The sequence below is a fragment of the Narcine bancroftii genome, chromosome 9 (genome assembly GCF_036971445.1).
Source record: "Narcine bancroftii isolate sNarBan1 chromosome 9, sNarBan1.hap1, whole genome shotgun sequence".
NCBI classification, from domain to species: domain Eukaryota; kingdom Metazoa; phylum Chordata; class Chondrichthyes; order Torpediniformes; family Narcinidae; genus Narcine; species Narcine bancroftii.
This window is the reverse complement of record NC_091477.1, coordinates 70,444,123-70,457,070: the sequence shown is the minus strand read 5'-3', so window position 1 is coordinate 70,457,070 and position 12,948 is coordinate 70,444,123. Positions and strand designations below refer to the sequence as shown.

General features: G+C 38.8%; 1 protein-coding gene across 7 annotated transcripts in view; it reads left to right on the top strand.

Annotated features, from left to right (window-relative positions):
- Window positions 1–12,948, top strand: part of LOC138742254 (serine/threonine-protein kinase PAK 2-like) — a 133,571-nt gene that overhangs the window by 93,459 nt on the left and 27,164 nt on the right. For all 7 annotated transcript variants that reach the window (XM_069896376.1, XM_069896379.1, XM_069896377.1 and 4 more), the window contains 5 exons: window positions 5,729–5,934; window positions 9,002–9,102; window positions 10,295–10,439; window positions 10,576–10,610; window positions 10,985–11,095. In XM_069896376.1, the coding sequence (XP_069752477.1) occupies window positions 5,748–5,934; window positions 9,002–9,102; window positions 10,295–10,439; window positions 10,576–10,610; window positions 10,985–11,095 (579 nt within the window). In that variant the 5' untranslated portion in view covers window positions 5,729–5,747. The remainder of the gene's footprint in view (window positions 1–5,728; window positions 5,935–9,001; window positions 9,103–10,294; window positions 10,440–10,575; window positions 10,611–10,984; window positions 11,096–12,948) is intronic.

Sequence of the window (12,948 nt, the reverse complement as noted above, 5' to 3'; positions counted from 1 at the left end):
ATATCTGATTGAGATCATCCCAAAATTTTTCTACTCTCTCACATGTCCAGATTGCATGAATTGTTGTTCCCCTTTCTTTTTTACATCGAAAACATCTATCAGATACTGTTAGTTCCCATTTATTTAACTTTTGCGGTGTAATGTATAGTCTGTGTAACCAATTATATTGTATCATACGCAGCCTCGTATTTATTGTATTTCTCATCGTTCCAGAGCATAACTTCTCCCATGTTTCCTTTTTTATCTTTATATTTAAATCTTGTTCCCATTTTTGTTTAGTTTTACCATTTGTTTCCTCATTTTCCTTTTCTTGCAGTTTAATATACATATTTTTTATAAATCTTTTGATTAACATTGTATCTGTAATCACATATTCAAGGTTACTTCCCTCTGGTAAACTCAAGTTGCTTCCTAATTTATCTTTCAAGTAGGATCTCAGTTGGTAATATGCCAGCGCTGTATCTCCCGTTATATTGTACTTATCTCTCATTTGTTCAAAGGATAAGAATCTACTTCCTGAAAAACAATTTTCTATTCTTTTAATCCCTTTTTTTTCCCATTTTCTAAAGGCAAGGTTGTCTATTGTAAAAGGGAGTAGCTTATTTTGCGTCAATATTAGTTTTGGTATTTGGTAATTTATTTTATTTCTTTCTACATGTATCTTCTTCCATATATTGAGGAGATGGTGTAATACTGGAGAAGTTCTATGTTGTACCAATTTTTCGTCCCATTTATATAATATGTGTTCAGGTATCTTTTCCCCTATTTTATCTAATTCTAGTCTCGTCCAGTCTGGTTTTTCCCTTGTTTGATAAAAATCTGATAGGTACCTTAATTGTGCGGCTCTATAATAATTTTTGAAGTTTGGCAATTGTAAGCCTCCTTGTTTATACCATTCTGTTAATTTGTCTAGTGCTATCCTCGGTTTCCCCCCTCTCCATAAAAATCTCCTTATTATTTTCTTTAACTCTTTGAAGAATTTTTCTGTCAGTTGTATTGGCAATGCCTGAAATAAGTATAGTATCCTTGGAAAAATGTTCATTTTAATACAGTTTATCCTTCCTATCAGTGTTAGTGGTAGCTCTTTCCAATGCTCTAAATCGTCCTGTAGTTTTTTCATTAGTGGATTGTAATTGAGTTTATATAATTGGCCTAGATTTTTGTTTATTTGCACACCTAGGTATCTTATTGCCTGCGTTTGCCATCTGAATGGGGATTCCTCCTTAAATTTTGAGAAATCCGCGTTATTCATAGGCATTGCTTCACTTTTATTTACGTTTATCTTGTATCCCGACACTTCTCCATATTCCTTCAATTTCTTATATAGTTCTTTTATTGATAGTTCTGGTTCTGTTAAGTACACTATCACATCATCCGCAAACAGACTGATTTTATATTCCCTGTCTTTTATTTTTATTCCTTTTATATTATTATCTCTTCTTATCGATTCTGCTAGTGGTTCTATAGCTAGCGCAAACAATAATGGTGATAGTGGGCATCCCTGCCGCGTTGACCTGCTTAAGTTAAATTGCTTTGATACATGTCCATTTACTGTCACTTTCGCTAACGGTCCCTTATATAATGCTTTAATCCAATTAATATACTTCTCCGGTAAACTGAATTTTTGCAATACTTTGAACAAGTAATTCCATTCTACTCTGTCGAAGGCCTTCTCTGCGTCTAAAGCAACTGCTACTGCCGGTGCTTTATTTCCTTCTACTGCATGAATTAAGTTAATAAATTTACAAATATTGTCTGTTGTGCGTCTTTTTTTGATAAATCCAGTTTGGTCTAAATTTACCATTTTCGGTACCTGTTCTGCTAATCTGTTCGCTAATAGTTTAGCTATTATCTTATAATCTGTGTTTAGCAAAGATATTGGTCTATATGACGCTGGTGAGAGTGGATCTTTCCCTTGTTTTAGTATCACTGTAATTATTGCTGTTTTACATGAATCTGGTAAGTTTTGTGTCTCATCAATCTGGTTGATTACATCCAGGAGGGGCGGTATTATTAGGTCTTTAAATGTTTTGTAGAATTCTATTGGGAGTCCATCCTCTCCTGGTGTCTTATTATTTGGTAAATTTTTTATTATCTCTTGTATTTCTACTGTTCCAAATGGTTCTGTTAATTTATTTTGTTCCTCTATTTGTAGTTTTGGTAGTTCAATTTTAGTCAAAAATTCATCTATTTTCCCTTCTTTCCCTTCGTTTTCGGTTCGGTATAATTGTTCATAGAATTCTCTGAAGTTTTCCTTAATTTCTTTTGGATTATATGTAATTTGTTTGTCTTTTTTCCTTGTTGCCAATACCGTTTTCTTAGTTTGCTCTGTCTTAAGCTGCCATGCTAGGATTTTGTGTGTTTTTTCCCCTAGTTCATAATATTTCTGTTTTGTCTTCATTATATTCTTCTCCACCTTATATGTTTGTAATGTTTCATATTTTATTTTTTTATCCGCCAATTCTCTTCTTTTGGTTGTATCTTCCTTTATTGCTAATTTTTTTTCTATGTTTATTATTTCCCTTTCCAACTGCTCTGTTTCCTGATTATAGTCCTTCTTCATCTTGGTTGCATAACTTATTATTTGCCCTCTAATGAATGCTTTCATTGCGTCCCATAGTATAAACTTATCTTCCACTGATTCCGTATTTACTTCAAAGTACATTTTTAATTGTTTTTCAATAAATTCTCTAAAATCCTGTCTTTTAAGTAGCATGGGGTTTAATCTCCATCTATACATTCTTGGAGGGATGTCTTCTAGCTCTATTGCCAATAACAGGGGTGAGTGGTCCGATAATAGTCTAGCTTTATATTCCGTTTTCCTAACTCTCCCTTGTATGTGGGCTGATAACAGGAATAGGTCTATCCTTGAGTATGTTTTATGTCTAGTCGAGTAGTATGAGTATTCCTTTTCTTTTGGGTTTTGTTTCCTCCATATGTCCACAAGTTTCATTTCTTGCATTGATTTAATTATAAATTTGGTTACTTTGTTCTTCCTGTTAATTTTTTTCCCCGTTTTATCCATATTTGGATCCAAATTCAGATTGAAATCCCCTCCTATTAGTATGTTCCCTTGCGTATTAGCTACCTTCAAAAAGATATCTTGCATAAACTTTTGATCTTCTTCGTTAGGTGAATATATATTAAGTAGATTCCAAAGCTCTGAATATATCTGACATTTTATCATAACATATCTCCCTGCTGGATCTATTATTTCCTCTTCTATTTTAAATGGCACATTTTTGCTAATTAATATAGCCACTCCTCTTGCTTTTGAATTATACGATGCTGCTGTTACATGTCCTACCCAATCTCTCTTTAATTTCTTGTGCTCCAATTCAGTTAAATGTGTTTCTTGGACAAATGCTATATCTATTTTATCCTTTTTCAGTAAATTTAATAGTTTCTTCCTTTTAATTTGGTTATGTATTCCATTAATATTTAGAGTCATATAGTTCAGCGTAGCCATTTTATATTTTGTTTATCTTCTCTTTCCGTTTTTCCATCATTACCTTTCCTCCTTTTCCATTTCTGTTTTCTTATTTTCAACTCTTTACCAGACAACATTCCTACAACATCCAACATTTTCCTTATTCTCCTATTTCTATCTTCTTTATCCCCAATCTCCCCTTCCCCTCCTGAGTTGCCCTTTATCCCTTGTCGGACAACCACATCTCCCCTCTCCATTTGGATTTGCGAATCCACTCGCAAGCGTCAACTGATTTTGCAGTGACCGCTCTTTTCCCCCCACCCAGCCCCCCCCAGAAAAGATTTCGTTTTTTATATGTCACAAAGGTCACTCTTTTAGTTCCCTCCTTATTCTCTCTATTCCATTACCTTCCCTTATTAATTCTTGTCTATACTTTCTATGTTTTCCTCTAATTACAGATACTTTCACATATGCCCGTTGTCTCTATTCACTCTTATACCTCTTTACCCGCATACATATCAATCGTGGTCATTTTTACCCTCCTTACCCGTCTTCATCCCTCAGTCTATTTTTGTCTTTACCCACATACATATCAATCGTGATAATTTTTGCTCTCATTACCCGTCTTCATCCCTCAGTCTATTTTTGTAATTGTTCTGCAAATTTTCGTGCTTCTTCTGGATCCGAGAATAGTCTGTTTTGTTGTCCTGGAATAAATATTTTCAATACCGCAGGATGCTTCAGTGTAAATTTATATCCTTTCTTCCATAAAATCGCTTTTGCTGCATTGAACTCTTTTCTCTTCTTTAGGAGTTCAAAGCTTATATCTGGATAAATGAAGATTTTTTGCCCTTTATACTCCAGTGGTTTGTTGCCCTCTCTTACTTTTTCCATTGTCTTCTCCAGCACCTTTTCTCTTGTAGTATATCTTAGGAATTTTACTACAATAGATCTTGGTTTTTGTTGTGGTTGTGGTTTAGGGGCCAATGCTCTATGTGCCCTTTCTATTTCCATTTCTTGCTGTAGTTCTGGACATCCTAGGGCCTTAGGGATCCATTCTTTTATAAACTCCCTCATATTCTTGCCTTCTACATCTTCCTTAAGGCCCACTATCTTTATGTTATTTCTTCTGTTATAATTTTCCATTATATCTATTTTTTGGGCTAGTAATTCTTGTGTCTCTTTAGTTTTTTTATTAGATTCCTCCAATTTCTTTTTTAAGTCTTCTACCTCCATTTCTGCTGCTATTGCCCGTTCTTCCATCTTGTCCATTTTTTTCCCCATTTCTGTTAAGGTCATATCCATTTTATTTATTTTCTTTTCTGTGTTGTTTATTCTTCTTCTTAAATCATTGAATTCCTGTGTTTGCCATTCTTTAAATGACTCCATGTATCCTCTAACAAGAGCAAGTACCTCCTTTACCTTGCCTATCTTTTCTTCTTCTATTTCCCTGTACTCTTCCTCTTCCTCTTCTTCTTCCTCTAGGTTGACCATCTGTTGTTTCTTTGCTGCCCTTTCCTCCTCTTCTTTCTTGTTTCCATTGTCTTCTGTGGTGTCTTCTTGCTGCAGGTGTTCTGCAGCTGTCGTTGCCGGCTGTGGAGATCGACTCCCCAGCTGGTCCCCCCTCCCGTCGGTGTGTTTTTTTGTATGCGCATCGCGCATGCGCGAGGAGTCGCGCATGCGCGGTTGCGCACTTTTACTCGGCTCTGTGAGCCATTGTTGTAGTTCTCTTTCTACCGACCTGAGGTAGTGGGGTCTTCTCTCCACAGCGGGCCTCTTCGGACAGGTAAGGCCTTCACCTTTTTCCTCCGTTGTCTTCTCTTCCTCTCTTCTTTCCGTTGATTTTGATTTTTCTCCTTTTGTCTCCATCTTCTTTCCACCTTTATATTCACTTTTCTTTAACTTGTATTTCTGTGCCTTTGTATTTTCTCTCGTTTTTCCCGACTTTTCTGGAGAGGGCTGGAGTTCACCGTCCGGCCACTACTCCATCACGTGACTCCCTCCTGTTGGCTAACTTCTTAAGGCTGCAACTCAAGAGAGGATGGTGCCCATGATGGACTTGGCTTTGCTTTCCTGGTTATTTAATTAGTTTCTGGTGATACTGTTGTGGTTGTATGTGGTTATCATAGCTTGATAATGAATCTTTGTGGCTGAACTGAACAAATCAAATAGTGCTCAACATGTTCTTTATTTAAAAATACTTTCAACTGGGACAGTTGAATCTTTGAACAAGCAATGCTTTTGATCTTCTGCTTATGGCAATACAGCTCAATGGTAAACATGCTTCTTGTTTTTTAGGGTTGCTTAGTCTGGAATTATGTCCAACAACGGAGAGTTGGAAGACAAACCACCTGCGCCCCCTGTACGTGTGAGCAGCACTAGCTTCTGTATGAGCAGTAAGGACGCTCTGACCAACCATAATGCCAAGCCTCTCCCGTCAGTGCCTGAAGAGAAACAGAAGCGGACAAAACTGAAGTCCATCTTCTCAAATGCTGGAGAGAAAGGTAGAGTGGGGTGACAAAATATGGGTGCAGAATATGCTGAGGGTTGGGTGAAAATGGTGTATGGAGGGACATGGAGTGGGTTTGTTTTGTGCCCAGTGGATTTGGACATGTGTGAGTGGGGCGTCATTAATGTGTGAACTGGACATGAGGCAAGGGGATTAGGAATAAAATGTGAGCATATGAAATGGTAATGAGTTCACAATACAGCTTAAGTGTCATCTATAGAGTCTTTCTCACTTGCACCTTGTCCCAGTAATTGACAGCTAATCTACCGGTTATGGGTCCAATGTGAAAGCTCTTTACTCGTAAATATTATTATCCCCGGCATCTAATGATGCCTGCATGTTGATTAGCCCAATGTGAAAGGGACATAGGGTATCCTGGGATAAAGTAGTGACACTTTGATTACGTTTTTGCTTGAGTGCAGGAAAGTGAAGGAAACAAAACATTAAAAAGATATAAAATCTGCCGACCTATATAAACCTTTATAAATGTCTAAAGGACCATGGGAAGGTCACAGTGGGAGAAGAGGTGATGGATCTGCCATCCCAGAATTCTGTGTGGCAGAGAAATCCTTCCATGAGCACTTCGTGCATACAGCTCTTTCCCTGCCGCCCGGAATTCTGGGAGGGCAGGTACGCCATCGCTCTTTCCCACAGTCTTTATAAATTGTGTGCTATACTTTCTCACGGTATTTTATAAAATTATAAAGGTTTATATAGGTCGGCATAACAACAGGGGCTAAAGGGCTCATACTCTGCTGTACATAATGATTCATTATGTTATAATTAAGCACGATTAATTTTGTTTTAATATAAGATCATAATACATTGATCAGGATTTAGGGCAGGTTCACCATTGCTCGATGCATCACTCAGATGTTACTGGTGGAGGATAGGCACTCCTATCCCTGGGGATGCCTTGTGATGAGTGTGAAAGGACACAGAGAACCGGTTAACAGTGATCCAGTGTGAAAGGCAAAATGGTTTCCTTAACTGGTTCACTGAACGGCCAATCTACTGGTTAGCCAGTGTGAAAAGGGCTTATGATCCAAGGTGTGTGGCTAGCAATATACAATCTGCAGGAGGAACTCAGCAGGTCAAGCAACATCTGTGGGAGAGAAAGAATGGTCAAGCTTTCGTGTCAGAAATCTTCGTCAAAAACAGTACCTTGTCTGTTTTTCTCGCATTGATGGCGCTTGACCTGCTGAGTTCCTCCTGCAGATTGTTGTTCCAGATTCCAGCATCTGATGTCACCTATGCATCTGGTTTGCATGTGGATTATGTTGCTTAATGCCTCCTTTACTATCTGTTGCTTGCATGTATCATGGTTGCAGTAATGAATTAGGTTTTAACTGTACAAAGTCAAGCATTTTGCTTTGTGATGCACTTAAGGGTTTAATCTCTCTTTTCTCAATTTTAAGCGAGCTAACATCAATTGAATTTCTGAAGTTATTTGGGTAAAATATGTTTGCACCCTCAGTTCTATCTGAACAAAGATTCATGAAGTACCAAAGTACCAACTAATATAGATTATCATTGGGTTATATCCATATATAAAAAAGACATGCTTTGGAATAGTTTGTTGGCTCACAGTACTGGTAGACTGATCAAATGTTTGTGTTCTGATATTTTCTTTGTGTTGATCTTAAAGGAACGGCTGAGGTGGAGAGAATAGGTACTTTCATTAGAATCAACATAGACAAAGCTCCACCGATGTCACCAACTACTCTCACTGTGCAGGAATCATGATTTTTTTTAAAAACGATGTACTTCATGTGCAACCCCCTTTGCAGTGGGGGAATTTCCCATTTCTTTTGTTCACCAGCAATTTGAATGTTTTAATTTCTCCTCCTTTCTGAAGGTGGTATTAAAATTTGCCAAATGATCATGTTATTTATAACATAGAAAATAGGTGCAGTACTAGGCCATTTGGCCCTTCAAGCCTACACCACCATTCATTATGATCATGGCTGATCAGTACCTGGTTCCTGTCTTCTCCCCATACCCCCAATCCCCATTGGGCACAAGGGCCAAATCTAATCTACACTTAAATATTGACAGGGAACCGGCCTCAACTACTTCCTGTGGCAAAGAATTCCACACGTAGTATGACAGCTGGTAATAAGACTTCCTGGGAAATGTCTGAAGAAGACCAAGATAATGCTGACTGATGTCTGCAAATATTAAAATGTATTCCTCTTACCTAGCTGGTACAGTATCAAGGTTTATGCAACATGATGCATGTCCTGTTTCCTGATTTAAATTCATTATTCTGATCTGAACAGTTTTAACCCGTGCAGGTTGTTGTGGTACTCATTTCAGTTTAATCATAGAATGTGGCTCTAGTTATCAAGTGGACATTTGTTGCCCACCTTTCATTGTCTTGCACAATTGGTGGTGCTCTGCTTTCTTCATTCACTGATTATGGATTGGTACCAACATCTCAGCCAATTCAGAGTGTAAGTAAGGGTCAGTAGTTTTCCAGCTCGACTAAGTAAACACAACAGCTTGCTGCAAAAAATTCGTACAACTATCCAAATGATTCAGAGTAACTATTACCAGAATTTAATTTTTCCAGTTCTGTTGAGATTTTATAATCTTTTTATCTCTCTCCATGTCTAACATATTTGTCGTAGTAATTTATAATTGTGTGCTCATTCCTGTCAATGGATTTCTAAAATACAGTCTGATTCTGAAGTTGGGTATCAGCCAGATCAGGTATGGATGAGGTTGGGGAGCAATGAGGGAATAAATCAGACACGCTGTTTCCTTTGACTACATTGAGCTGGATGGATTTTATAGTTTGGGACCTGGTGCCAGCCCACAAATGATTATATTAATTCATTCTGAATTCCAAACTTCTGGCCGAATGGTTTAATAGCATAACCACCAAGCCCTTTCTGCTATGTGGACCACTCTGGGGAACCTCTGTGTGAAAGGTGGATGACAGCTTTTGGCAAGATCAAAGAACTTAATCACTTTGATATCAACATTTTTAAGCTCCTTTTGAATCTGTTCCTCCTGCTTTTTTTATTGATAGTTTTTGCATTGCATTGTTTTCACAGGGAATAAGAAGAGAGAAAAAGAGCGTCCGGAAATATCCCCTCCATCAGACTTTGAACATACAATTCATGTTGGGTTTGATGCTGTGACAGGAGAGTTCACAGTGAGTACAAAACGAGATATACAATGAATCATGTCTTTGTGATCATCCTGCTAACTTGGTATTGGCCCTAATCCAGTGAACTTGCTGGTCATCACCACCTATTGCATCAAATCATACGAAGATCACATAGGTATTGAAGGTTTGTGATCCCAGCCATGAAGTGCTGTCATCCTACTAAGATGCTCATTGAACAAATTTCTTCTTTGCCAAGGCAGATTTTTCAGATAAATATTAGACATTTACTTGTATCCATGTGCTTGTCTTCTGGCAGATACACCCTCTGTTTTCCCATCAGTGACATTTTTCCTAATTAACTCCACTAAATTCCATTTTTACTTTAAAAACACCACTTTCAGTTTTCTGAATGCAAATCAAGGTCAAACTTCCAACATTCCTATCAATGCCTGAGTCGTTTGGTAAATCTATATAAGGCCATCCATGTCCAAAATATCCTTCCAGGGTACCATATGCAGAATTGAGAACTACTCTCCAGACAGATTCCAAGCAATTTTCTTCATTTGGGCAGATTTATGGATAGAAAGGGCTGCCAAATGCAGGCAAATGGAACAATCCCAGAATGCCAACTTAGTCAGGGGGCCTATTCCATTCTATTTGACTCTGTGAAACACATTAATTTCCTGATTATTTATTCAGTAGATGTGCCCATTAATGAGTACATCTGATATCTTGATGTCCTGCTTTTTCCAACAAAGACAAATCAATTTCATTCAAGATTCCCACTTTCCTTGTCTCCATTCTCCTTTGAACATGTATTGAATTTAGGCCAAAGACGTGCCCTTTAATATTACCAATGGCTCAGGATCCACCTACACATTGACGGCCTCAATAAATGTCTAGACAGGCCAAAGAGAATTAAATGTTTAATTTGTAGACTCTTGAGTTCAATACAGTAAGTGCTGGAGAAACTCAGCAGGCCATGGGAAGTGAACTGTAACCGATATTTCAGGACTGCGCCCTTGGTCAGGAATTTGTTATCCCTTACTTCCTATGGATGCCGCAAAACCTGCTGAGTTCTCCAGCGCCTTTATGTTTTGCACTTGGCCCCAGCATCTGCAGATTTTCTTTTTTAAACGCCCCCTGGAGTATTGGTTAACACAAGATAGGTTGAGCACTGAATGTGTGAATTCTACTAGCTCTGATCCTGTGAAGCTGAAGTGGTGGTGTTTTGCAGGGAATGCCTGAACAATGGGCTAGGCTGTTACAGACTTCCAATATCACCAAACTGGAACAGAAGAAAAATCCTCAGGCTGTGCTTGATGTGCTCAAATTCTACGATTCCAAAGCTACAGTGAAACAGAAGTATCTGAGTTTTTCAGGTAAGGTCATGGAATGGCAGTTTGAAAGGGTATGTGAGTAAAGGAATACTTTTTGATAAGTTTCAGGCAAACAAAGTTAGTTACCATGGACGATGCCAAATCTTTGAGTTAAAATTTTTTCCTTTCATTTCTTTAGACCAACAAGATGGATTTCCAGCTGGCACACCAAAAGTGAGAATCTTGTATCTTTTCCTACTCTGTCTCACCCACCTATCTTATTGCGCACTTAGGAAATTTGCATAGAATAGATTGGTTAGTCAAGAATTTGTGAGATCATTGAAAGGAAAAGATCAGTCTTGTGATTCATTAAATGGTTATGTTCTGTTTTGTGAATATTTTATTAAAATGCATTGTGAACTTCCGATAGATTAGAAGAGGAATTATTTCACAAAATTTAGAATGAGGAATTGGATGTGTATGCATAAAGGATAATTGTATGATATGGAGACAGCTTTTCATGTTGTTTTTTGCAAACTGGGTATGAGGGAGATGAATGCGAGGCAGTTTGTGTGCATGAGTTCTAAAATGTAGTCTTCTCTCTTTAGCGCAGTTCAAAAGGTGCAGAACCTTCCAATGTACCTACCGTTCCAGAGGAGGAGGATGATGACGAGGCCCTACCTCCAGCCATTGCACCACGGCCAGAGTGCACAAAATCTGTAAGTGTCCTTGAACTGGCGCAGTACAGTGCCCAAACACAGGACCAGTTTGAGCTCGAGCTAGAAAAATCCTCACTCAAGCTGTCTGCCTTGATCTTGCCTCACTGGTTTACATGTTTAATCTCTTCTTTAACATCATACTTGTGAGCCTCTTTGTGGATGTTTCAGCATTTTTGGAAATAGATCTGTCAGCCACCTTTCTTGAACTCTTCCTACATTATGCTTCATTACTGGGTGGCTAATGAGAATACTCCTTCAATATTTTCCCTTCGCAATAGTTCTGCCAGAAGAACCACCTAAAAACAGCATAGAGAATAGGCCCTTCGATTAACATTGCCTGTGCTGAACATGATGCCAAATTAAACTAAATCTCTTCTGCCTGCATATTATCCATCTCCCTTCAATCCCAGCATATTCAAGGTCAAGGAAAAAAGGCATATGTAAGGTTCAGGAAGGTAAAATAAGACGGAGCTCTGGGGGAATGTAAAGATTGCAGGGAAGAGCTCAAGCAGGGCAAAGGGAGGCATGAGATATCATTGGTGAGCAGAATTAAAGAAAATCCCCAGGCATTTTATATTTGAATTTAAAAAGAGGATGAAAAAAATGGCCGTGTTGCTGGAGCCACTTTAACGGCAGCGCTGGTGCTAGTGTGGTCCTGTGAAAAGCAAAGAGTGAAGACACAGCGCTCCTCCGCAGGGTTCTACTGCCAACTCCAACTACCGATGGCTCCTAAAGGCTTTAAACAGCCTGTTAAAAGAGCCAATGGTGTTTTATTTTAAAATCGTGGGTTCTGGGTCCAAGATGGTAGCACCTGTAGTCGGCAGCAGATGTGAGGGGTTGCAGACCCCGGAGAAGTAGATGACTGGCTCAGGGCATCAGCTTGAGAAGGAGAAGCAGAGGAGACAAGCCTATGGGACGGTGACCACGGCAGCGGACTAATGAGGCGGGCTATTGGTGGCTCGAGCCAAGGGCTGCTGGCAACATGCGGTCCAAGAACTTGCACCAGGCTGTGGGATACCATGTATCAGAACCAGGTTGCAAGACGGTGCTGAGACAGGAGGGATTCCCTTAGAGCCTTAGGCACAGAAGGCATCCTGATTGTGTTGGAGGTTTGGATCTGGAGCTCAGGTTGCCTATGTTTTGGACTGAAATCTATGTGGCTGCAGAGCCTAATCCATGGACACTCTGGGTCTCTGATGTTGCTTCTCTTTCTCTGACTGTTAGGAGCACCAGGCAATTTCCACTGATGGTGAATCTTTGACTAAATGCAGTTTTGTGTATTATTATATCTTTTTCATTACATGACAATAAAATAATCTTGAATCTTGATCAGAGGGAAGGATAAGACAACTCATGGACAAAAGAGAAAGTTTGTTTGAAGTCAGAGGAAGTGGGCAAGGTACTAAATGAGAACTTTGCATCAGTGTTGACCAAGGAAAAGGTCATGGACATTTTGAGATCATGAAAGGTGGTGTTGTGTCTTTTGGAGAGCAGTAAGTTTCTTGGAGCTGATGTTATTAAAAGATGCAAGTGAAGAGATAGCTGGGACTTTGAAAAGATCTTTGTGTCCTCACTTGTGACAGGAGATAATCCAGAGGACTGGCTAATGTTCAACCTTTATTGAAGAAGGGATAAAGGGATAATCCAGAAAATTGTGGGCCAGTAAATCTCATATCAGTAGTAGGGAAACTATTAGAAAGGATTACTTGGGGATAGGATTTATGTACATTTGGAAGTCATGGTCAGATTAGGGGCTAGTGAGGCAGGAACCCCACTCAGAATAAATGAATCAAGAAGGGGTGAGTCATACAGGGTGGAGAAGAACAAAAGCTGCCTGTTTTGGCAACTGATAA